Source organism: Colobus angolensis, unplaced genomic scaffold (genome assembly GCF_000951035.1).
Source record: "Colobus angolensis palliatus isolate OR3802 unplaced genomic scaffold, Cang.pa_1.0 Scaffold15, whole genome shotgun sequence".
NCBI lineage: Eukaryota > Metazoa > Chordata > Mammalia > Primates > Cercopithecidae > Colobus > Colobus angolensis.
The window spans coordinates 6,480,774-6,505,454 of NW_012114599.1; the positions used below are offsets into that span (position 1 = coordinate 6,480,774).

The 24,681-nt window shown below is 40.0% G+C and overlaps 1 protein-coding gene across 3 annotated transcripts in view; it reads right to left on the reverse strand.

Moving 5' to 3' along the window:
* Nucleotides 1-24,681, reverse strand: part of MTA3 (metastasis associated 1 family, member 3) — a 204,990-nt gene that overhangs the window by 30,772 nt on the left and 149,537 nt on the right. Inside the window, exons 12-16 of one of the 3 annotated variants that reach the window (XM_011935914.1) lie at nucleotides 19,808-19,929; nucleotides 16,256-16,407; nucleotides 15,212-15,434; nucleotides 4,905-4,991; nucleotides 626-772 (exon numbers count right to left, since the gene is read on the reverse strand). In XM_011935914.1, coding sequence (XP_011791304.1) covers nucleotides 626-772; nucleotides 4,905-4,991; nucleotides 15,212-15,434; nucleotides 16,256-16,407; nucleotides 19,808-19,929 — 731 coding nt within the window. Of the gene's footprint in view, nucleotides 1-625; nucleotides 773-4,904; nucleotides 4,992-14,767; nucleotides 15,435-16,255; nucleotides 16,408-19,807; nucleotides 19,933-24,681 lie in introns of those variants that run through there. The other 2 variants (XM_011935915.1, XM_011935916.1) reach the window with 2 other exon arrangements.

Consider the following 24,681-nt stretch of genomic DNA (forward strand, 5'->3'; position numbering starts at 1 on the left):
TTATAGTCCAAATGGGAAGATAATTCAATTCCACCTGGAGAGTCATTATATGGCCAAGCCCAAGAGAAGTACTTTGGATAAGAGGTGATATTTCTATTTTTCCATTTCAAGCAAATTATTATTTCTGTATTTAGGACATCACCCAGGCAATTCCTTTCATGACATGTAGCACTCTTGAGCAATTAAAAACATTTATAAGGTAAAAGAAGGGACAAATGCCAAATTCAGAATGACCCATGGAACACTGAAGAACTCCCAGAGAACACTGATGTCTCAGACATAAGGCAAAATAATCCCTTCTGCTCAACAAAACTTAAATGAGCAGTGAGTACGCATCACAACAAGAACATTATTACCCAGCAGAAGCAATCTGCTAAATACAGATTTCATCTCCAAAACGCCTCCTAACAGGAGATGGGAGCAAATAGGTACATCCTGATGGGATGGAGAACTATCCCTTGGCAAAATGTGGCATATGGTCATATTCCCCCTTATTCCTCAACCACATACTTCAATCATGGAGCACAAAAACATGTTTATAATATATTCTTAGATGTGGCAGACACATGCCTGAGTCTGCAGGCATTCTGTCAGAACAGCCTCCAGAATTCCTGGGCTTACATACCATCCAGACCATTGTGATGACTATAGTTTCTTTTCCCCAGAATGCTCAGAGATGTGTGATTTGGAGTTGTTAGCATCCTCTTGGTAGTTGGGGTTTGCAGGCTTGGTGTAGATCGAATTACATTAGGTTTCTTTGCAGGATGGATCTCTGATGGGGGGAAAAAGGTTTCTCAATTCAGAACATGATATTAAAAAATCTATGTGCACTTACATTGGCTAATAGGCACACATCTTATTACTTAATGAGCTGAGAGTCAGTTCCTCCTGAGCCAGCCAAGGACTTGCATAATGAGTCAGCTTCAAGTGGTGTTGCCATGGCTTTGCTTATCAAGTAAGCTGGTTTTTCCCCTGCTGGCTGGAGCTCTGAGCCTCAGGTTGTGAATACAAGCAAAAACAAAACAAAAAGCCACTTCAGAAGGTCACATACAACATGTGATTTACTAAGGGAATAAGGCATCTGACTCCTCAAGATATTAGATATCAAAAGGTTATCTGGAGAGGTAGCCTTGGGGCGAGGAGGGTAAAACACCTCTGTGCTCTGTCAAACCAGGCACCATGTCAGGTATGTGAGCTTTCTGAAAAACAGGATTCCTCCTCTGGCTCTGTAACCAGACAGAGTATGGGACCAGGATCAATTGCTCACAGCCTAGAACATTTTGATATAGATGAAACCTGAAACCAAAGTCCAATAGTCAAGAGGTAGATGAAATGCTTTATCTAAGGATATACCACAAAACTATAATGTGCATGTGGTATATGCATGTTTAACAAAAGTATATTGTTGTTAGCCATACAGCCCAGAACTACTTGCTCTTATTGTAGATGGACCGAAGCTGTAACACTGTAGGAACTGGATTTAAGAACCTCAGTTTACTACTAAAGCTGGGCAGCCTTTTTCTAAAGCTTAACCAGCTCACGGATTCTCAGAGTCATCATGCAGCTGGCCAACTATACACAAGCCATCCTGCCTTCTCACCCTTTTACTGAAGGTAAGGGCTGAGATACCGCCCTTATTTACTGGAATTTAGGAAAAGCCGTTGGAATTGTTAGAATTACTACATCTCTGGTCAAAGTCCCCACATTTGCCAAAATTTAGAAATGGCTTAAATACTGCCACCCAAAAAAGTGATTTTTTTTTCCTCCAACATGACATGACAAGTTTGCCAGCCTTGCGTTTCATTTAACCTCCACAGCCTATGCTCCATCCACACCAGACAAGCTGCTTTCAAGTCCTTGGACTCAGTGAAGCCTTTGTTCATCTGGTTCTCTTGGCCTTATGAGGGAGGAGAATATGCTTTTCCTTTTTTTTTTTTTTTTTTTGAGACGGAGTCTTGCTCTATCACCCAGGCTGGAGTGCTGTGGCTGGATCTCAGCTCACTGCAAGCTCCGCCTCCCGCGTTTACGCCATTCTCCTGCCTCAGCCTCCCAAGTAGCTGGGACTACAGGCGCCCGCCACATCGCCCAACTAGTTTTTTGTATTTTTTAGTAGAGACGGGGTTTCACCGTGTTAGCCAGGATGGTCTGGATCTCCCGACCTCGTGATCTGCCCAACTCGGCCTCCCAAAGTGCTGGGATTACAGGCTTGAGCCACCGCGCCCGGCCTTTTCCTATTTTTCTATCTATTTGAATTCTAAATATCTTTTAAGTCTGAAATTAACTATCACTTTCTTCAGGTAGGCTGCCCTAACGCTCATTAGAAAAAATTCCTTCGTTGGCCAGGTGCAGTGGCTCACACCCGTAATACCAGTACTTTGGGAGGCCAAGGCAGGCAGACTGCACGAGTCCAGAGGTTCGAGACCAGCCTGAGCAACATGGTGAAACCCCATCTCTACAAAAATTTTTAAAAATTAGCCAAGTGTGGTGCACACCTGTAGTCCCAGTAATTCAGGAGGCTGAAGTGGGAGGATCACCTGAGCCTGAGAGGTGGACGTTGCAATGAGCCGAGATGGAGACATTGTACTCCAGCCTGGGTGACAGAGTGAGACTCTATCTCAAATAAAAAAAAAAAGAAAAAAGAAAAAAACAAAAAACAGTCCTTTCTCCAAGTGCCCAACACATATTACCTGTAATTCTTTTATAGGATCTAATCCTTTGTTTTATTGTTCTTACCTGCTTGCTTTCCCCACTACACTAAGAATTTTGAGGGCAAGGTCTTACCCATCTTGGTGTTCCCCAAATCACTTAGTACAGTGTTTTCAACATATAAATACTCATAAATATATTGTGTAGGGATATGGTTCAGCTAGTAAGAACAGCACAGTGTGAGCCTATCTGGCAGATATAGAGACCAATTTGCCCATAGTATGAGCACACTATTATTCATGGAAAGGCGAATAATGTTATATTCTTTTTTCTTTTGTCTTTTTTTTTTTTTTTTTTAAGACAGGGTCTCAACTGGTCGCTTGGGCTAGAGTGTGGTGGCACAATCTCAACTCACTGCAACCTCTGCCTCCTGGGCTCAAGCGATTGATCCTCCCACCTCAGCCTCCTGAGTAGTTGGGACCACAGGCATGCACCACCACACCTGCCTAATATTTGTATTTTTGGTAGAGACAGGGTTTTGCTATGTTGCCCAGGCTCATACTCTTGGAATCAAGGAATCTGCCTGCCTCTCAAAGTGCTGGGATTACAGGCCTGAGCCACCACGCCTGGCCTATTCTATTTTTTTGTGATCAGAAACTTTCCCATGAAAGGTGGGAAGGGGCATCTAGGAGTCAGTTCTGCCAGGGAATACAGACAGCACTCTTCAAGGACATTACTACCATTACCTAGGTCATGCCTACAATAACCATGTGACATTTTCAAGGGATATCAAAACAATTCTTTAACCCCTGAAAAATAAAGCAAGAAATGGCTGGGCACGGTGGCTCATGCCTGTAATCCCAGCACATTGGGAGGCTGAGGCGGGTGGATCATGAGGTCAGGAGATCAAGACCATCCTAACAAGGTGAAACCTCGTCTCTACTAAAAATACAAAAATTAGCTGGGCCTGGTGGTGGGTGCCTGTAGTCCCAGCTATTCAGGAGGCTGAGGCAGCAGAATGGCGTGAACCCGGGAGGTGGAGCTTGCAGTGAGCTGAGATTGCACCACTGCACTCCAGCCTGGGCACCAGAGTGAAATTCCGTCAGAAAGAAAAAAAGGAAAGAAAGAAAGAAAGAAAAAAAGGAAAGAAAGGAAGGAAGGGAGGAAGGAAGGAAGGAAGGAAGGAAGGAAGGAAGGAAGAAGATAGTAGAGTAATATCAAAGAAGAAGCTTTGAGCCTCTGACTCCTGGAACATTCGGTTAAGGACTAGATAATATACCAAATTCAATTGATTTTTTAAAAAGTTGATGTCTGCAGTCTGAACATTTCATAATTATAAATCTTTCTGTCAAAGCAACTGTGAGTACATATTTCACTTTACTGAAAAAGAACTATGAGAAGCACAAAAACATGCCATTCTTGCTTCTAGGTATGTGGAAAACCATTATTTTGTAAGTTATTTCTCTTAAAACTTTGTTTAAACAAAGAGATTATTGCATAGTAATTTTTTATACTATTCTTAATTGTGATATTTCAACATAAAAATGGAGCCATCATCTTTGGAGGTTGCCAAGTCAGATGGCATGATAAAAACCAGAAAGCAATACAAATGCCTCCCCTTCAAAGTCGCCTTAAGCACACCAAACTATAAATATTTTAGGCTTGGCGCAGTGGCTCACATCTGTAATCCCAGTGCTTTGAGAAGTCAAGGCAGGAAGATCGCTTGAGGCCAGGAGTTTGAGACTAGCCTGGGCAACATAGCGAGACCCTGTCTCTACAAAAAACAAATAAAACAAAAAATTAAAACCTACAATTAGTTTAAGTTAGGTTATAAACCAGTTTGATCTCATTTTAATAAGTAAATAAATTATTTAAAAAGAGGTGAGGTGAGTTAAAAACAGGGGAAGGATCTGAAGAAGAATATTAAGACTATATTCATCGTAAGTACTAATTGAATGCTTTTTATTTTCTTTTTCACTTAATCTGTATTTATGAATGAATATACATTACATTTTTATTTGATGGCTTTTTGGAAAAAGTAAACATATACTATAACTCTGTGTGTGTGTGTGTGTGTGTTTTGAGTGTTGGTAATAAAAGTTTCTGAAACAAAATAAACTGACTATATAGATAAAGGTATCCAATTTCAGCTATTTAAAGGGCCTGAATTAGTTTAGGTATGTCCATTTAGAACGGCCAAATACCTATAATATTCAGAAATTGCTCTTTGAGGTTTTCCTCTATTAGAAAATACCCACCTAAATACCCAATGATACACGCCAAAGGTTTCCTAGTGCTTTTGCTTTTCAGTGGACTTCCAGATAGTTCAGCATGTCTGTCTGCATCTGAGGAGAGAAAGAAACATGGAGATAACCAATGAAACGGATTTCTCTAGCCAGACTACACGCACCACAGAAATAAAGGTACAAGTGGAAAACAGTACAAAACAGCCACCAGATTCCTACATAATTTCCTTTTGGGCTTGAGAAAACGGTTTCTAGTTCTGATTCCCAATTTCAAAATGGGATTTACATAAAATAACATGTAATTTTTAGTAGTAGTATTTTGAGATGGAGTCTCGCTCTGTCACCCAGCCTGGAGTGCATTAGCGTGGTCTCAGCTCACTGCAACCTCCACCTCCCAGGTTCAAGCAATTCTCCTGCCTCAGCCTCTTGAGTAGCTGGGATTACAGGTAAGCACCACCATGCGGGGCTAATTTTTGTGTTTTTAGTAGAGACAGGGTTTCACCATGTTGGTCAGGCTGGTCTCGAACTTCTAACCTTGTGATCTGCCCACCTGCTCACGCCTGTAATCCCAGCACCTCAGGAGGCCAAGGCGGGTGGATCACTTGAGGTTGGGAGTTCGAGACCAGCCTGACCAACATGGAGAAATCCCATCGCTACTAAAACACAAAATTAGCTGGGCATGGTGGCGCATGCCTGTAATCCCAGCTACTTGGGAGGCTGAGGCAGAAGAATTGCTTGAACCCAGGAGGTGGACGTTGCGGTGAGCCAAGATCACGCCACTGCCTCCAGCCTGGGCAACAAGAGCGAAACTCCATCTCAATAATAATAACAATAACAATTTACATGCAAGAGATACAGACAGCACTCTTCAACATTACCACCATTATCTAGGTCATGCCTACAATAACCATGTGATGTTTTCATGGGCTACCAAAACAACTCATTAACCCCTGAGAAATAAAGCGAAAGAAAAAAAGGTACCAGAGCAATATAGAAAACACGCACTTTAAAGCTCCACATGGGTATAACTAATGCACATCCAACACACTCATGCTTTTTCATTGCATGTGCCCATCTCAGAAATATGCTTCATTTCTAGCCATGGCATTTCTGTATTATAGCAGAAATAATGGCTGTAAAGTGCAAGGTGGAATCAGTCTTAATGTAAGATTGATTTGACACGGAAGATAAATGACAGCTGCTAAAGGCAAAAACTTGGCCATCTCTGACCTAGGTGGGCCATACTTGGCTATCCCATCCCCACGTGAAGGCTTAACTCATCTTGGCGAAACTCAATTGTTAGACTAGGGATTTGCAAGAGTAATAATGGGCCATTTGGTTTTATCACTGGTTTTCTACCCCGATCAAGCTATGTCATTGGTGCTGAGATTTAAAAGGCTACCTGTGTGCAGAGTATTTCATCCAACTGTTAGAATAATAAGAAACTGTGAGGATGGGTATTAGCTAATCAAAGTTTTCATGATGCTCGTTATACCCTATTGTAAGACATTTTCAGACAAAGAAAAATAAAGCATACAACATAAACATTCTGTGTTTCAATTAGTTGTCATTTGGAAGAGCAGATGTGCAAGACAAAGGGACAAAACGTGTATTGAAATACTTTAATATTGTCATAAATATTAACAGAATCACTTTAACTTGTTTGATTCTACTATGTTTATGCCTTTTCCCCACCTTCAAATATTTGACAAAAATGTCCTACAGGTTTTCTGATTTACTGAAGAATTTTTCCTTTTGCAAACGGAGACATTTCTGGGCATACACATAGGAAATTTCCTTTGATATCCATAGGAATTATTTGCTCTACTAGAGTTAAAATGTGCAAGTCTGGAACTTCAAATAATTTTAAATAAAAATTAAGTTTTTATGAGTTCTAGCCCTTTCACAAAACAAACTGTTTGGAAAATTATTAAACAGAAGATGGCAAAAGAGCATTTTTAAAAAATTCCCGTTGTGGTTAAAAAAAACACAATGAGATACCATCTCACACTAGTGAGAACAGCTATCATTAAAAAGTCAAAAAATAACAGATGATGGCAGAGAAAACAGAGGTTGCGGAGAAAAAGAAATGCTATACACGGTTGATGGGAGTGTAAATTAGTTCAACCACGTGGAAAACAGTGTGGTGATTCCTCAAAGAGCTGGAAACAGAACTATCACCCAACCCAAAGGAATATAAATCATTCTATCATAAAGACACATGCATGTATATTTTCATTGCAACACTATCACAATAGTGAAGACATGGAATCAACCTAAATATCCATCAATGATAGACTGAATAAAGAAAATGTGGTACATGTACACCATGGAACACTATGCAGCCAGAAAAAAAGAATGATATCATGTCCTTTGCAGGAACATGGATGGAGCTGGAGGTCACTATCCTTAGCAAACTAATACAGTAACAGAAAACCAAATACTGCATGTTCGCACTTATAAGTCGGAGCTAAATGATGAGAACTGATGGACGCACAGAGGGGAGCAACAGACACTGGGGCCTATTGGAGCGTGGAGGGTGAGAGGAGGAAGAAGATCAGGAAGAATAACTAATGGGTACTAGGCTTAATAATTGGATGACGAAATAATCTGTACAACAAACCCCCTTGACACGTTTACCTATATAACAAACCTGCACATGTACCCCTGAACTTAAACGTTAAAAAATAAGTTTAAAAACATTAAAATAGACAAAGCACATACCGCAGAGAGCCTAAAACAATCAGGAATCTGAATATCTAGCCCCCAGATATCGGCTATTATGCAACCACTGACAAGTATAAATGATCCAATTTCTTTTCTTCCTATTCAGTTGATTCCCATGAGAAAAAATAAATTACTAAGCTATGAAGCTTTTCACCTAATGTAGAATAGTGAAGATATTCTACAGGCGGAAATATAATGAACATATTGTGGAAGAGTAATCTAAATAAACACTAGAAAGCAACCCAAACCCTGTAAAGATCAAATGCCTGCCAAACCACTGAGTTAACACTACGTAATTTCTTGCTAATACTACTGATTCACCTGAAATTCAAGCTATATTTGGGATGAGGACAAGACAAATTTTTCTTTCTTCTCTATTAGTAAAATAAAGCTGGAATGAGTCATCTTGGTTATTTCCTCAATGTCTTGACAAAGGCAATCACCGTATTACTAGTAATAAGATTTGCTTTTTATTCCAGTCTATACGGCCCAAAGGAAAACTGCCAATATGGCAGCAATTGATAGACATTGATGGCTCTTATCAACAAATCCATCAGAGAGGTCATCAACACAATTCCCAAAGATGTTTCATTTTAAACTATATTTGCTTCTAATTTCTCATTAAAAATAGTAGGATTAATTATGTGATGTTCCAAGTGACAATTTGCATTACAGGGTATCTCTGAGTGGGAGATCAAAGCTTTTTAGAAAGATGCATATTTCACTAATCCTCATTATATTTTATAGAAAGTTCCAGCTACTCAGGAGGAGGAGCAGGGAGGATCCCTTGAGTTAGAGGCTACAGTGAGCCATGATCACACCACTGCACTCCAGGCTGGGTGACAGAACAAGACCCTGTCTCAAAAAAAAACAAGTAGGTGGTGGCAAGAATTATGTCTCAACTGTGAAAAAATTACAGTGAAAAGATTCTAGGACTGCCTTAGTCACTCTTCAACATAAGAAAAGTTGGAAAAATACGGTTGGCCCTGAGGAAATAGCCATAAGCAGGATTGTCTGGCCCACACTTGAGTTGGTTAGAAGGAATGCTGGGCTGCACTCAATGCCAGGCCAACAGTAGTGCCACTTGTCAGCCAGTCCTTGCTCCCAAACTACTCACCTAACTCCATTTCAACATAGAAATACACATTTGAACTGCAGAGATAATGAAAGCAATCTGAGAAATGCCCAAAGAACCCAGAAAGAATCAAAACCTGTCCAGACAGAACATCTGTATCTCATTCAAGTCACTTGACTGGTCACAAGGAATATGTCTTTAGTTTCCTAGAGCAGGGGTCTCCAAGCCCCAGGCCCCAGACCAGTACTAGTGGTAGCAAGTCAGGAACCGGGCGGGACAGCAGGTGAGCAATACTGCCTGAGCTCCGCCTCCTGTCAGGTTAGCAGCATTAGATTCTCACAGGAGCGCAAACCCTATTGTGAACCGACACTCGAGGGATCTAGGCTGCCTTCTCCTTATGAGATTCTAACTAATGCCTGATGATGGAAGTTGGAACAGTTTCATCCCAAAACCATCCCCGCCCCCACCACCCAGTTCATGAAAAAATTGTCTTCCATGAAACCAGTCCCTGGTGCCAAAAAGGTTGGGGACCACTGTCCTAGAGGATGATCTATATTTCCTTGGGGTTAACCTAGAAATACACTATTATGCTGGGTGCGGTGGCTCATGCCTGTAATCCCAGCAGTTTGGGAGGCTAAGTTGGGTGGATCACCTGAGGTTGGGAGTCCGAGACCAGCCTGACCAACATAGAGAAATCTTGTCTCTACTAAAAATACAAAAGTAGCTGGCCATGGTGGCGCATGGCATGCCTGTAATCCCAGCTACTTGGGAGGCTGAGGCAGGAGAATGGCTTGAACCTGGGAGCAGGAGTCTGAGGGGAGTGGAGATCTTGCCATTGCACTCCAGCCTGGGCCACAAGAGCAAAACTCCGTCTCAAAAAAAGAAAAGAAAAGAAAAATACACTATTACTTTTGTTGAAAATCATGCTTATTTTTCTGCAATGGTTTGGAAATACTGGGGGCAGTGAGACAGAAACCCTGCAATATACACACAGAATTCACAAAAATATCCCACATGTGCATTCAAGACCCCTGTCAAGATAAAACTATCAGTAGAGTTTGCTTCTAGAACGGGAAAGGTATTTCTAAAGAAGCCACAAAACCCATTAATTTTTTTTTTATAAATTCAAGTATTAATATGTCTTTTTTTAAAAAAATCTCCTTGGCAAATACATCATAAACAAAGTCAAAGAGAAAACAGGGGAACTATTTGTATCACATATCACAGATTAAGAACTAACTTTGTTAAAATATAAAAAGTTCCCACAAGTCAGTAAAACTGCCAATAGAAAACTGGCCAGGGGAAAAACAGTTGACAGAAAAGGAGATACATGGTTTTCAAATACAAGCAAAGATTTCTATCTGATCCAAAACGAGAAATGCAAGCTAATATAACATGTCATCTGTCAACTAGTCACGGGTTTCAAAGATGGGTAACACTGCCAGCAAAGTTCTAGAGAAATAGGAATTGTCTAGACGTTGTGAGTGGGACTGTGAATTGCAGTTTTTCTAACGGCAATAAAACTACACCAAAATTCAAAATGTATGCTCCTTGGTCCCAACTTTTAACTTTTAGGGAGCTATCTTGTAAGGCACATTCCCATTTTATCCATCAGTATGAAATGGTATCTGCATAAGGACATTTGTTGCAACATTATTTATGATAGAAAATGACTGAAAATAACTTAAAAGCTTTTAATAGGGAACTAGTTATAGTACAACAAAATAGATTATGCAGCTGACACAAAAAGGAGGCAGTTCTCAATGCAGTGGCATGGTATGTTAAGTAAAAAACAAGGGATAGAGCAATATAGACAGTATGTTAACATCATACAGAAACAAAGAATAAACCTGCTTAGATTCTTATAGATGCACAGAATACTTCTGGATACTTAAGGCAACAATGATAATGGTTATCACTGAATGGGGTAAATTAGGAATGAGAAACGTGATGAGATTTGTAACCGCTTTTGTACCTTTCAAAAACACGTTCAGTATCCACTCAAAACTAAATTTTTATTAAAAATAAACTCCTCGGCTTATACCACAAGGCACAGACTAAAAAAAATTTTAAACTCTCTACCAAAAATACCAAAAGAAGCAAACCAACTATTCTCTCATGTTTCAAGCTTAAAATTTCAGGAAAGCTTATACAATCATTAACTTTAGCTGAGAAATCTCTAGAAAAATCTCATAAAACAAATTTTTCATGAAATGGGGTCTTGGGATACCTCCAAAGTCGAATTAGCATCTTCAAACAGAAAACTAGCTTCAGGTTCCTCCCAAATAACCTCATACGGGGGAATACTGTGGCCCATTCAAGTCTGGTGTGTTATCAGCCCAACCCACTTCACTCTCTCTGCAAGCCACCAAGGTACCAGACAAATCATCCAGATTTACTTTTCCAGGCACTTTAGTTTCATCTTTGGAATGTTGCTAGTTAACCTACTTCTATTTAACCTCAGTTTGTGAGGATCCTGAGTCTCAAGTGGCAATAATCCTATGCGTATCAGGTGTTTGGATAATTCTGTAGATCTTTGGTGAAGTCTCTGAAATCATGTCTGATGGCAGTAACAGAGGAACGTCATTCTCCCATACATAGCTTTTTTACTAGCGGGAGGGATCTCAAGGGGGAAAAATAAAAGATGGCTTTTTTTTTTTTTAATAAAATATGGAACACTTCACTAATTTGTGTGGTCATCCATGCTCAGGGCCATGATAATCTTCTCTGTATCATTCCAATTTTTAGTATATGTGCTGAAGTGAGCACGATGTCCAAACTTGGTATTTTATAACCTTGCTGTTGGGCCACAAATCTTAAGAACACAGTAGGTTTCTTTATGCAATGAAGGATTTTGGTCTACCAATCCATTTTTAATAAGCACTATCTACATGGTAGAACTGGCTCAAGCATTTTACTAATGTTAGTAACTTTTGGCATGGATTTATATATTCACATATAAAGATCTATTATTAAAATAATATTTAGGTATTTGGGGAAATTGGTTTAAAAAATACATTTTTCATAGTGAGGCCCCATCTCTAAAAAAAAAAAACTTAACCAGGTATGGTGGGCCACACTAGTCCCACCTACTCAGAAGGCAAGAGGATCACTTGGGCCACAGAGTTCAAGGCTGCACTGAGCTATGATGGTGCCACTGCACTCCAGAGCCTGGGCAACAGAGCAAGACCCTGTCTCTTAAAAAAAAAAAAAAAAAAAAAAATCCTATGTATGGATGAGGAGTGGTAAATCTTCCCACCCCTTTCCCTCAGCCTCCCAGTTTCCCTTCCCTCAGATGTCATTACTATTTACACATTCTTTGAGATATTTTATGAATCTGCAAAGACCTTTTCTGTTTTTACTGTATGCTTTAATCCAGATTTAAAAAGCTCCCATTTCTTCACTTTTATGCAGTGTCATCCCATAAACTGACTATGACACTGGCTGTGATGGTGCTGCCATGGCCACAGGCAATCGAAGAGCTCAACATCTACAGTGCTTGGAAGAATCTCAAGCTCACAGGGAAGAATTACTTTCCCAAAATAATAAATTATTCTAAAATGCATTAATGAGAACTCTAGATCCATCAATATTTTGAGAATAACAATCTTCTGCCTTATCTGAAAGTACATTCACACTGCATCACAGTGATTCTTAACTTTCTGCAGGGTGGAGGAGGGCCTAACACTGCCTTTGAGAAACTAAGGAAAACTTACTGGAAAACACACACATACATACATACACACACACACACACACACTCCTATACACTCCCAGTAGACCACAGACATGGTCGCCTATGGACATCAGGTTATTAATACCTAATCTCCCTAACAAGCCAATATCAAGACATCTGCTGAAGAGGTTGTAACAAGGTAAGTACAAGAACAGAAGAGATGATAGCATAATCAATTAGATGTTAGGAAAAGTTCATTAATTGCTTGTCAGGAAAAAAAAATGAGTAGATGGCTGCTGAAACACTGTCATTTTAAATCTTAAGGTAAAATTATTTGAGAATCTGATTATGTAAAACTCAATGACTGGTGAAGCTAAATACAAAACAAAATAACATATGCTCTCTGAATTTCATCCAGATAAATGACTGCTCTTTTATTATTACTATAATCTATATGCTTATAGAAATAAAATACAGCTAACTTAATTATGATCCCTTTTAGCAGCATGGCCCACCAGTTGAGAAAAAAAATTAGAATGAGATAAAAGAAAAATATACTTCATTGAAGAATAATCAAAACAAAGATAATCTGCAAATTAACTGAAAATTAACACACGAGCCCTAGGGAAACAGAGTTTCCTCAGCAGCCAACTGAGTTGGTGATGGTTTCTCTTCTACTCCTAGGACAAAGATGATACTGGATCCCCACCAATCTTAATGGAAAAGTCTCATTCATTTTCATTCTTAAATGTTTCACTTTTTAATTAATTTATTTTTTCATGCAGAGTCTCACTGTGTCTCCCAGGCTGAAGTGCAGTGGCGTGATCTCGGCTCACTGCAACCTCTGCCTCCCAGGTTCAAGTGATTCTCTTGCCTCAGCCTTCCAAGCAGCTGGGATTACAGGCATGTGCCACCACGCCTGGCTAATTTTTGAATTTTTAGTAGAGATGGGGTTTCACCAAGTTGGCCAGGCTGGTCTCGAACTCCTGACCTCAGGTGATCTGCCCACTTAGGCCTCCCAAAATGCTTGGATTACAGGCACGAGCCACCGTGCCTGGCCTTCACCATTCTTTTTATTTAAAAAATTATATAAAAATGTGTTTTAAACGAGCTGAACAATTTAGAATATAAATATTTCCAATTCCCAAAATGGGAAAGTGTTAACGTAAGTCCATGAGGTCTCAAATGTTAGCACAAAACCTAAATATAAGCCTAAACTCTCAAATATATATGAATCTAATATAGTAATTTCCCCTCCGTGGGACTCTGACATTGTTACCATTTTGTCTTTTTTCTTTCTTTTTTTTTTGAGACGAAGTTTCGCTCTTGTTGCCCAGGATGGAGTGCAATAGTGCTGTATCAGCTCACTGCAACCTCTACCTCCTGTTTTCAAGCAATTCTCCCCAAAAGTTTCGCTCTTGTTGCCCAGGATGGAGTGCAATAGTGCTGTATCAGCTCACTGCAACCTCCACCTCCCGGGTTCAAGCAATTCTCCTGCCTCAGCCTCCCAAGTAGCTGGGATCACAGGCGCCCACCACCACACCCAGCTAATTTTTGTATATTTAGTAGAGACAGAGTTTCACCATGTTGACCAGGCTGGTCTTGAAATCCTGACCTCAGGTGATCCACCCGCCTTGGCCTCCCAAAGTACTGGGATTACAAGCATGAGCCACTGCACCCAGCTCTCAATTCCCTTTACAAAGCATTTTTCTTCTTATAGAGCTATTACTTAAGTTTTAAAGTCTTTCAACTATTCTGCTAAAAATTTTCTTTAGGAACAAAAAATGATTTTTTTAGTCATCATTCCTTTTATTGATATCCTCTTTAAATCAAAGGGGAGCATTTCATAATAAGAGATTTCTTAGAATAGCTTTAAGATTTCCTATCTGTTAAGCCAAACAGCAAGTTTTCTCATCTCTTAAGGAACAAAAGCTACACAGCTCTAACATGCTAGCCTGGAATGTGACTCCAGAGCAAACATATTAATTATACACATACTGTCAGAGACATGGTAATGACAAAACAATCCACAATTCATGGATACATAGGATCTCTGTGCTAACAAAAATAAAAATAAAAAAGATAAGCAAGACCAAATGTGTTGAAAATAAAAGTTATGTAAATGTTATGTGGTGATATATATGACACACGATCATGAAATGGAAACCAAACTGGACAAACAGCCTGCTCAACCATATGTTTAGATGCTAGCTTAAGAAAACGAAATGTGTACTTTCAGAAAATTCACGCAAAAATCAGTTTAAAGTTTACTTATAATTTGCTAGACCTTCTAATAAATATAGTATTTGTTATGAAGCACTGGTGAATTTCCATAATGTTGTATGACAATTGTAAAAGGTTCATGAGAAAAACAAGATTTACAAAGACATACGGTCTCTAGTGTAAATTGGCAAATTTTATTTAAACCTAATGAATCCATAAGACTGGACTGTACTGTCTCAATTATGGAGTCTCATTATAACAGCATCCTTAGGGGTTACATTGTGGCACTACCTAAGAAGTAAAAGTGCTTCAATAGGGCTCTGTAGGCAACTCCATCACAAAACCCCACCGAACAGGATCACCTCCCACCAATCTTTTGCTAAGCACTACTCTCTGGTAAAGAGTACAGAAGTTTCAATGTTTTGATTTTTTTTTTCAGGTTGGCATGATACAAATGGCAGCACACAAAAACAATGTTAAAAAATAAACCAAATAAAAGGCTGTACACAAGAACTTATGTTTATTGCAAACAAACAAACAAAAAAAAAAAGGAAAGAGAAGAAAAAAGAAAATGGTCAGAAGCACAACATATAAGGTTAAGAATTTAAAAGCATCTTACATTCTGCCCTAATGGCAGCATAATTAATAGCAACAAACGGCCGTCTTGCTGCCTGCCGTAGCCGGAGGGTATTTTTGCAGACCTGGCGAGCAAATTTTGTGAAATATGTAGTATGAAGGAAGAAAGCTTGGCGGGTCTTCACTGCAGACTTTGGACTCCCAGTATTTCTAACTGGCATTCCCTGCATGGCCTGGCGGGATACGTGACTTCTAACACGAGGGTCCTGCAAAATCAGAAAACAACAAACACTCAAAGAAATGAACTTGCCCAAACGCATTACTGTTTGCATCATGCTCAAAAGAAAAGCGCACCTTTTAAATCTTTCATGAAGCATCTATAACGTCATTTGGTGCACTACCTCTAAAAGAATTAAAGCGTGCACTTTTGGGAAAGAGGTGGGGAGTAGAGAAGGGAACTGCGGAGAATACTGTACTGTTGTATAGGAATCCATAATAATGTTAACAATAGGTAGTAAGAAACTGCCAAGGGGGTCAACTACACTTTTTTTTTTTTTTAATTAAGGAGTCCTGAAAGCCCGTCAGCACTGAAAAAGAGTAGTCACCCACTGGTAAACACAGATGGTTGGCATCTTCAATCTATGAGGATTTTACCAAAATCACATTTAAATTGTTGTTCACCTCAAGATTAAGTCCATACTTCTGATCCCCCCAAAACAGCCACAGGGAGAAAAAATGCTCAATTTGCATTTATGACTTTATGTAGTAAGACACGCCTTCAACAGAATGTAAAGGTTACACAAACTGTTTTCAAAAGCAATTCAACATTTAATTTGTAAGCTCTCTACTTATGCTAACATCTCCCACACTCATTGTTTTTTGTCTGAGACCATTATTCTTAATACCTGATAAAATTTAATTTCTCCCTGCTTCTCTCCACACCTACCCTGAATATTGTAGTGCTATGTTTACCTATAAAGGTAGCTTTCTTCATTTTTTAATTATCCTATACTGTACTTCTGTTTCCAAGGAATAATTAAGCCATTTAAAAACATGACATTTTTCAACACTAAAAAGACTACTGTACCTCTGTAGTTGGGCTAGGAGATAACTTCTCTTCTTCTGACTGGGTGGGCATTTTCAAGCCTCCATATTTTTTCCAATAAAGCCAACAAATTGCACATAATCTACACTGCATATTAGGTGGGCCCCAGGAATACCACTGGTGAGACTGTGTAGCTAAAGCAGAAGAAAAACAAGAAAAATAAGAAAAATGCTATTTAATTTGTAACATCAACACAAAATAATCAAATATTTTAAAAATACTTGTCATGCTTAGTTTACAATGTTATTGTTCCCAGCTTACAAGTCAAACATAATAGTATATTTGTTTTTTAATACTCAGAACTCATTAAACCAACTTATTTCTATCATTATATAAAGTGCTTGTGGCCCTGTTAAAGCTATTAAGTGAAGTATCCTGTATTACGCATTTTGCTGCCAAGGGAGTTTTTGTTTTATTGATTAAAAATACTCTATTGTGTATGTTTCTGGAAATAGGTTCTCAAAAATATATTATTAGTAGTATTTAAAAAATCTGGGGCCGGGCATGGTGGCTCACACCTGTAATCCCAGCACTTTGGGAGGCTGAGGCAGGTGGACCACGAGGTCAGGAGATCAAGACCATCCTGGCTAACATGGTGAAACCCCGTCTTTACTGAAAATCCAAAAAAAATTAGCCGGGCTTGGTGGCACGCACCTGTAGTCCTAGTTACTCAGGAGGCTGAGGCAGGAGAACTGCCTGAACCTGGGAGGCAGAGGTTGCAGTGAGCTGAGATCATGCCACTGCACTCCAGCCTGGGTGACACAGTGAGGCGCCATCTCAAAAGAAAAAAAGAAAAAAAAAAAGAAAAATAAAATATATATATATATATATCAATCCAGGTTTCCAAACCCAGGGTTCAGACACCACTCCAGGGATTATTTAAGGTACTCAGGGAGGTCCCATTGATAAAGTCAGGAATCTAATAAAAACAGGTATCTGTCAGCCAGGTGTGGTGGTAAACTCCTGTAGTCCCAGCCACTACAGAGGCTGAGGCAGCAGGATTGCTTGAGCCTGGGAGGTTGAGGCCACTGTGATTCCACCACTGCATTCCAGCCTGGGTGACAGAGGGAAGTGGGGAGGAGGAGGCGTTTGGGGAGGGGGAGAGGGAGGGAGAAGGGGAGGAGAGAAGAAAGAAACAGATATCTGTTTCACACTCCTTTATTTTAATCAATAGGCAAAATCCTTTTTTTAAAATCTCCATTTATAGACAGAATCCCTTTCAAGACTCTAAATCCATATGAAGCGAGCATGGGCAGCTGACATCACAGCATGCTTGAGGCCTAAAACTCAGATGATTTAACAGCTAGCTGAACACTGCAAGCTTGTGTTAGTTTTTGTTTTGTAGTTTAAATTACTGACATGTGACATTTAAAATATACGCATGATAGATCTGAAGTTTAAGAGAAAACATTGAGGTTGAGATATTAAGTTAATTGGGTGCATAAAAAATTGCAATTCTGTAAGTCTGCCTTAAAATATTATTTCTCTGACCTGTAAGTTACCTTTACCAGACTGTTCAAATGTTCAAACAGCACATCAAGATATCAACTAACACTTCACAAACCAATGTGAAAAAGAGAAAATACAGAGACCATTATATTCATGATTACTGGGAATAACACTGTATACCCATCATGTTTTATTTTTGGAGGATTATTATTTTAGGCTTTTGTTTGTGTAAATATTTTAGGCCTGTTTTAGGCTTTTATTTATACAAATAAATATTTTATACAAATGAAAGCCTAAAAGCCTTTCCTCCTATAATTTAGAACTAATAAATCATTAAGACACAAATTTAAAAAATCTTAAAACATTAAGCTATGAATCTATTTTGAATTCTAAATATAAAATTTCACTGAAAACATGTTTTACGTAAACCAATCAAATCATGCACATCATTTTAATAACTGTCAATAAATGCCTTTCTCCTTAAATAACTCAAATTCAATTGGAGAGTAGGTATCATTTAATAAATAGAAAACATCAAGTTCTACCTCTCTATAAGGATAAATCCTATATTAAGATACATTTTATCATGGAGATTAGTAATACATGAGTCTAAAGTAAGTATTATAAAATAAAAATAGCTTATTCATCATGCACACATAAAAATAACAGAATAATCATTTAAGGGGATATACGTGAGTGTGAAAGGGGTTTGCAAGTTATTTATTTATTTATTTATTTATTTGGAGACGAAGTTTCACTCTGTCACCCAGGTTGGAGTGCAATGGCGCAATCTCAGCTCACTGCAACCTCTGCCTCCCAGGTTCAAGCTATTCTCCTGTCTCAGCCTCCTGAGTAGCTGGGATTACAGGTGCACACCACCAAGCCCGGCTAATTTTTTGTATTTTTAGTAGAGATGGGGTTTCACCATATTGGCCAGGCTGGTCTCGAACTCCTGACCTCAGGTGAATCATCTGCCTTGGCCTCCCAAAGTGCTGGGATTACAGGCATGAGCCACAGCGCCCTGCCTGCAAGTTAAAATTAAGCCACTACCATTTGTCTGTAGGATTCTTTTCATTTTCATTTAAATATACACGAACTTCGAAATCCAAGAAATCCCAATTCAAGGTATTTATGATGCTATCCATGTAAAAGCCTGACTAAAGAATTTTTTTCCACAAATTGTTTCCCTTTGTGCTCCCATGGTCAAAAAAATTGTTCAACACATCCCTACGTACCATTTCTACGAATTCAGCAACTTGGCTCACACCTTCCTTGGGATCAGTGGATTTAATTGTACTCATAGCTGTCCCTCATTTCTATGTCCTTCCTGAAGACAGTAGGCTACATGTACTCTCAAAGAGCTACTAAGAACCCAAAATGGGGCACCAAGTAGGTTTTCAATAAACATTAGTTTCTTTCCCTCTCCCATCCCAGGCTACCTTAACTGGAAGGAAACAGATGATAATATCACCAATGCCCCATTAAGATATCGTATCCTTGCTTGAGATTTAAAAGAAACACATAAAGTCTATCAACTACCTAACAGTTCACTTCACCAACCCCATTTAACACCATGGGCAAATAAAATACTGCCAGCATATAGTGGGATCCTGAGGTCAAAAGCAAGTATCATAGAATAGCATTTCCCAAACTGGTGCATTGAGGGAACAGCAGCTTATCCACACAGAGGCCTTTCCTACAGAATTACTTGGAGCTTTAATTTGTCAAAGTATACTGAGAAACTCCAAAAGGGGATTTGATATGCATCGTGGGACCACAGCTTCTGCAAAGATAATACGACTCTAAACACAACTCAGCAAACACTGCTATGAAATAATCAACGAACCACAGGAGTACATCAAAGGAACTCCAGTGCCTAACTTGAGTGTGTAGTATGTAATAAGGATTCAATAAATAGTCCCTCTGTTCCAAGCCAAAGGTAAGGAGGGGCATCTGCTCATTTGGAGGAGACACACTTCTGCCTTCCAAGGTGCACCGTACTGACCTCAGGCAAATCCCAGACGCTCACACCCCATGAGTCATAACAGTTCCTGATGCTTAACTGACCTGCTGGAGAAAACTTACCATAGCAGCTCTCACAGGCTCTCCCTAAAAGAGGATTCTGAGGCTGGAACGTGGTCCCCACAGCTCCATTCACAGCACCAGGCTTCCCATTACTAGTGGATATTTGGTTGGGATTTGGTTTGCTGCTTTCAATGAAATTAAAATAAGGTGATAAAATGATTTGTACAATAAGGCAAAAAGCTCTATATCATTACTGATTTACTTTCACTATTTAATAAACATAAACAAACATTTTTAAATGTGTGGTGAAGAAGAAATAAACTGGTAAAAGGTGTTAAAATGAACTCACACTACTCATCTTTATAAAACAAGTCTATGTAAAAAGGAATCGCTTATGCCTGACATTCATGAAGTAAATACTGTCCCATCTCTTTTCTGATCCGAATACAATTTCCTTAAAACATCCTCTGACACTTTTGAAAGAGACAAGTTACCGTTTATAAAGTCTCCCGAGAAAATATTTATTTGGATCAAACAAATTAATTGAAAGGCAACATGGTTGTTGTCACTGTCCAGTTCCTGCTGCTGGTGTGGGGGCTGCTGGCTACTGCACTCCAGCTCTCCAGGGAGCTGCACAAAAGCCACACACTTAGCAGATGCTGTGGGGTCAACAGGGCCCATCTCCAGGTTACTTAGGACTTCAGGAGCTTCTGGCCACTCATGATGACCACTCTTATTACATCTGAAATTTTATAAGGAATATTACATAGCATCTGAAATTTTTAAAACCAATCAAGGTATTTGGAGGTTTTCCTTTTTAAGAGAGTATTTTTGTTTTTGTTTTTTTTTTTGAGATGGAGTCTTGCTCATCACCCAGGCTGGAGTGCAGTGGTGTGATCTCGGCTCACTGCAAGCTCCGCCTCCCGGGTTCACGCCATCGTCCTGTCTCAGCCTCCTGAGTAGCTGGGACTACAGGTGCCTGCCAATGCCCCCGGCTAATTTTTTTGTATTTTTAGCAAAGACGGGGTTTCACCGTCTTAGCCAGGATGGTCTCGATCTCCTGACCTTGTGATCCACCCGCCTTGGCCTCCCAAAGTGCTGGGATTACAGGCGTGAGCCACTGCGCCCGGCCAAGAGAGTATTTTTTTAAGAGGAGAAAAGAGAGGCGGAAGGATGACTTGAAGCCAGGAGTTCGGAGACCAGCCTGGGCAACACAGTGAGACTCTGTCTCTACAAAAACAAAAATAAAAATTACCCAGGCATAGTGGCATGTGCCTGTAGTCCCAGCTATTCAGAAGGCTGGGGTGGGAGCATCAATCACTTGAGCTCAGGAGTTAGAAGCTACAGTGAGCCATGATCATGCCACTGTACTCCACTGCAGCCTGGACAACAGAGGAAGACCCTTTCTTTTAGGGAGCAGGGAGAGGAAGAGACATCTACCATAAGTCGATATGCAAATCTCACAAAGACCAAGTCAACAGAGCCATTAATTCCTTAGAAACATGTAGCCCAGATTATCTTAGTATTTCCCAGGCAAACAAGGCTAACTTTTCCCCATGTACGGTAGGCTAACTCCCCCACTGCTTATAAGCTGTGCCCAAGAACACTGCACAGATATACATAGCATGTTCTCAATAAATTCATAATTCATTTAATGTATATTTATTCAGTGCCTAATAAATAAAAGTCTCTGACCTCAAGGAGCTTTCATTCTAGATGACTTTTTGTGTTTATTTGCTAGACAGAAAATAAGCAAAATAAATTAGTAAATTATTTATCGAAAATGAATGTTGAATGGCTCAGTGCAGATTATATGCTGTCTTCCCATATCTACTGACGCAATGAGACCTCACAACTATCAAGACAGCTGAAGTCAGAGTTGACTCAAGGTCGCCCACTTTCCATAATTCCATTCACCTGTTAAAGCCTGGTTTGTAAAGCTGGTCTGGCCTGACAGCAAAGACCCTAAGATTTCCTTTTGGTATTGTTATTACAACTATCAGGTGATACTCCCACCACTGCTACCAGAAGAAATCATTTAACCACTGTGTGCACTGAGGTCTCTATTCTATAAAATAGGACTATTATTTACACTTCTAACCTGTGTCAGCAATGTATGTTAAAGACAAATCGGTTTGTTTGTTTGTTTTAGATGAAGTCTCGCTCTTGTCACCCAGACTGGAGTGCAATGGTGTGATCCTGGCTCACTGCAGCCTCCACCCCCAGGTTCAAGCGATTTGAACTGCCTCAGCCTCCTGAGTAGCTGGGATTACAGGCGCCTGCCACCAATCCTGGCTAATTTTTATATTTTTAGTAGAGACGGGGTTTCACCATGTTGGCCAGGCTGGTCTCAAACTCCTGGCCTGAGGTGATCCGCCCGCCTCAGCCTCCCAAAGTGCTGGGATTACAGGTATGAGCCATCATGCCTGGCCTCTTTATTTTTTTGAGATGGCGTTTTACTCTTTCACCCAGGCTAGAGTGAAGTGGCGTGATCTCGGCTCACTGCAACCTCCGCCCCCCACAGATTCAAGCGATTCTCCTGCCTCAGCCTCCCAAGTAGTTGGGATTACAGGCTCCCGCCACCATGCTCAGCTAATTTTTATATTTTTAGTAGAGATGGGGTTTCACCTTGTTGGCCAGGCTGGTCTCGAACTCCTGACCTCAGGTGATCCACCTACCTCGGTCTCTCAAAGTGCTGGGATTACAGGCGTAAGTCACTGTGCCCAGCCAACAAACTGGTTTTTAAAAGACATTTTTCTTTTTTCTGAGGCAGGGTCTCACTTTGTCACCCAGGCTGGTATGTAGTGGTATGATCACCACTCACTGCAGTGTTGACCTGCTGGGCTCAGGTGATACTCCCACCTCACCCTCCCAAGTAGCTGGGACTGCAGGTGTGTGCCACCATGCCTGGCTCTTTTCTTTTTCTTTTCTTTTTTTTTTTTTTTTGGTAGATACAGGGACTCTATGTTGCTCACGCTGGTCTTGAATTTCTGGGTTCAAGGGATCACCCCACCTCAACAGGTGTGAGCCTTTAATTTTTTTTAATTAAAGGTCATGCCTGACCTTTAATTTATTTTTTTTTTTTTGAGGCAGGATCACCCAGGCTAGAGTGCAGTGGCATTACCATGGCTCACTGCAGCCTCAACCTCTCAGGCTCAGGTGATCCTCGCACCTCAGCCTCCCAAGTAGCTGGGACTACTGTCACACACCACCATGCCTGGTTATAAAATACATTTTTAAAAATGTATTATTTATTATCTGTCTGTCTACTTAATTTTTTTAGAGACAGGATCTCACTCTGTTGCCCAGACTACAGTGGCATGATCACAACTTACTGCAGCATCAAACCCCTGGGCTCAAGCAATCCCCCCACCTCAGCCTTCCAAGTAACTGGGCCTACAGGCATTGCCTCCATGTCTGGGTAATTTTACAATTTTTTTGTAGAGATGAGGTCTCACTACTTTGTACAGACTGAGCTCAAACTCGTGGCCTCAAGCGATCTTCCTGCCTCAGCCTCCCAATCTGTTGGGATTACAGGCATGAGGCACTGTACCTGGCCCTAAAACATATTAACATATATTAAATCAGATAGAAGGTGTTTCTCTTCTTACAGTTTTCAGGTGAAACTACACTAAGTGAAAAGTGGCAATTTACAATGACTAGCATTTTCAATAATATACAATATTCCTTTTTTTTTTAAATCTACTATATATAGATAGAACTGATTTCCCCTTGGGGTCAAATGACTGGCCAGAGGTTTTCCAGAAATACAAAAATTTCTGATATTTAACCCAGGGCTAAATATACGTGTTGAAAAAGAGCTAATACAAATGTACAGTTGAGCTGCCTTAAAAAAGAATGAGAGCAAAGTTCATTGCTCAACTGAATCTAGAACGTTATTTGACTGAATACATCACTTGTCTTAATGATAATAATCACAAAAGGAAAACAAGTGTGCCAAGACTGCATATAGACATGTGAATCACATAAAATATGTTCTGCAAAACCAGGTACCTACAGATTAATTCCCAGGGGACAAATGATTGATGTCACTGTGACAATCTGTGACTGTAAGCAAACATTTTTAACGTTTTAAAAGACACATTATATGAAATTGCCCTTTCTTTTATCTAATGCTCAAATCTCCCCTCACTCCCCTCATCTGTGCTCCAGATTCCAGCCCTCCTGCCCCCCAGAGAACACTGTACACTCCCTCTCTCATCTGTTTGTACCTCCTTGGCTCATACGCAGCAGTGCTCACCATGCCAATAAGATCACCAATGATCTCCATGTTATTAAATTCCTTGGCTATTTCCCACCAGCATCCAACACTGTCAAATCTCTTTCCCCCTCCTTGAAACATACTGCTCTCTTAGCTTCTGTGATACCATACTCACCTAGCTATCCTTGTTTAGCTTATCATATTCTATCCGATCTATAAATACTGGATTTATTCAAGGCTAAGTCAAGGCCCTTTTCTTATTGCTCTCCCTCAGAAATCTTACCTATGGTTTCAAATATAATTATTGTATGCTGATGAAGCTCAAATATGTATCTCTAGTCCAGACTTTTCCACACTGAATTTAAGACCAATACATCCAGTATTTGGTGATAGCATATTGAACAACTCTTTTCCAATAAACTCAGAATGACCCAACCTGATTCTCTGCCAGTTTCTGAGCTTAACAAATAGCATGATAATCCACTTTACTGTGCCAGAAACCTAGGATTCACACTAGACACCCCCTGCCTGCCATAAAAGTCAGTCACCTCCAAATATCACACCGTTTCCAGAGCTACTACTCTAGGTCAAGCTAGTGTTATCTTTCCTCTCCAAGAACTTCATAACTGGTCCCCCTGCATCTACTCTTAGTCCTCTTCCTCAAACCATTTCCCAACATATAGCAGGTGATCTTAAAGTGCTAACCTGACCA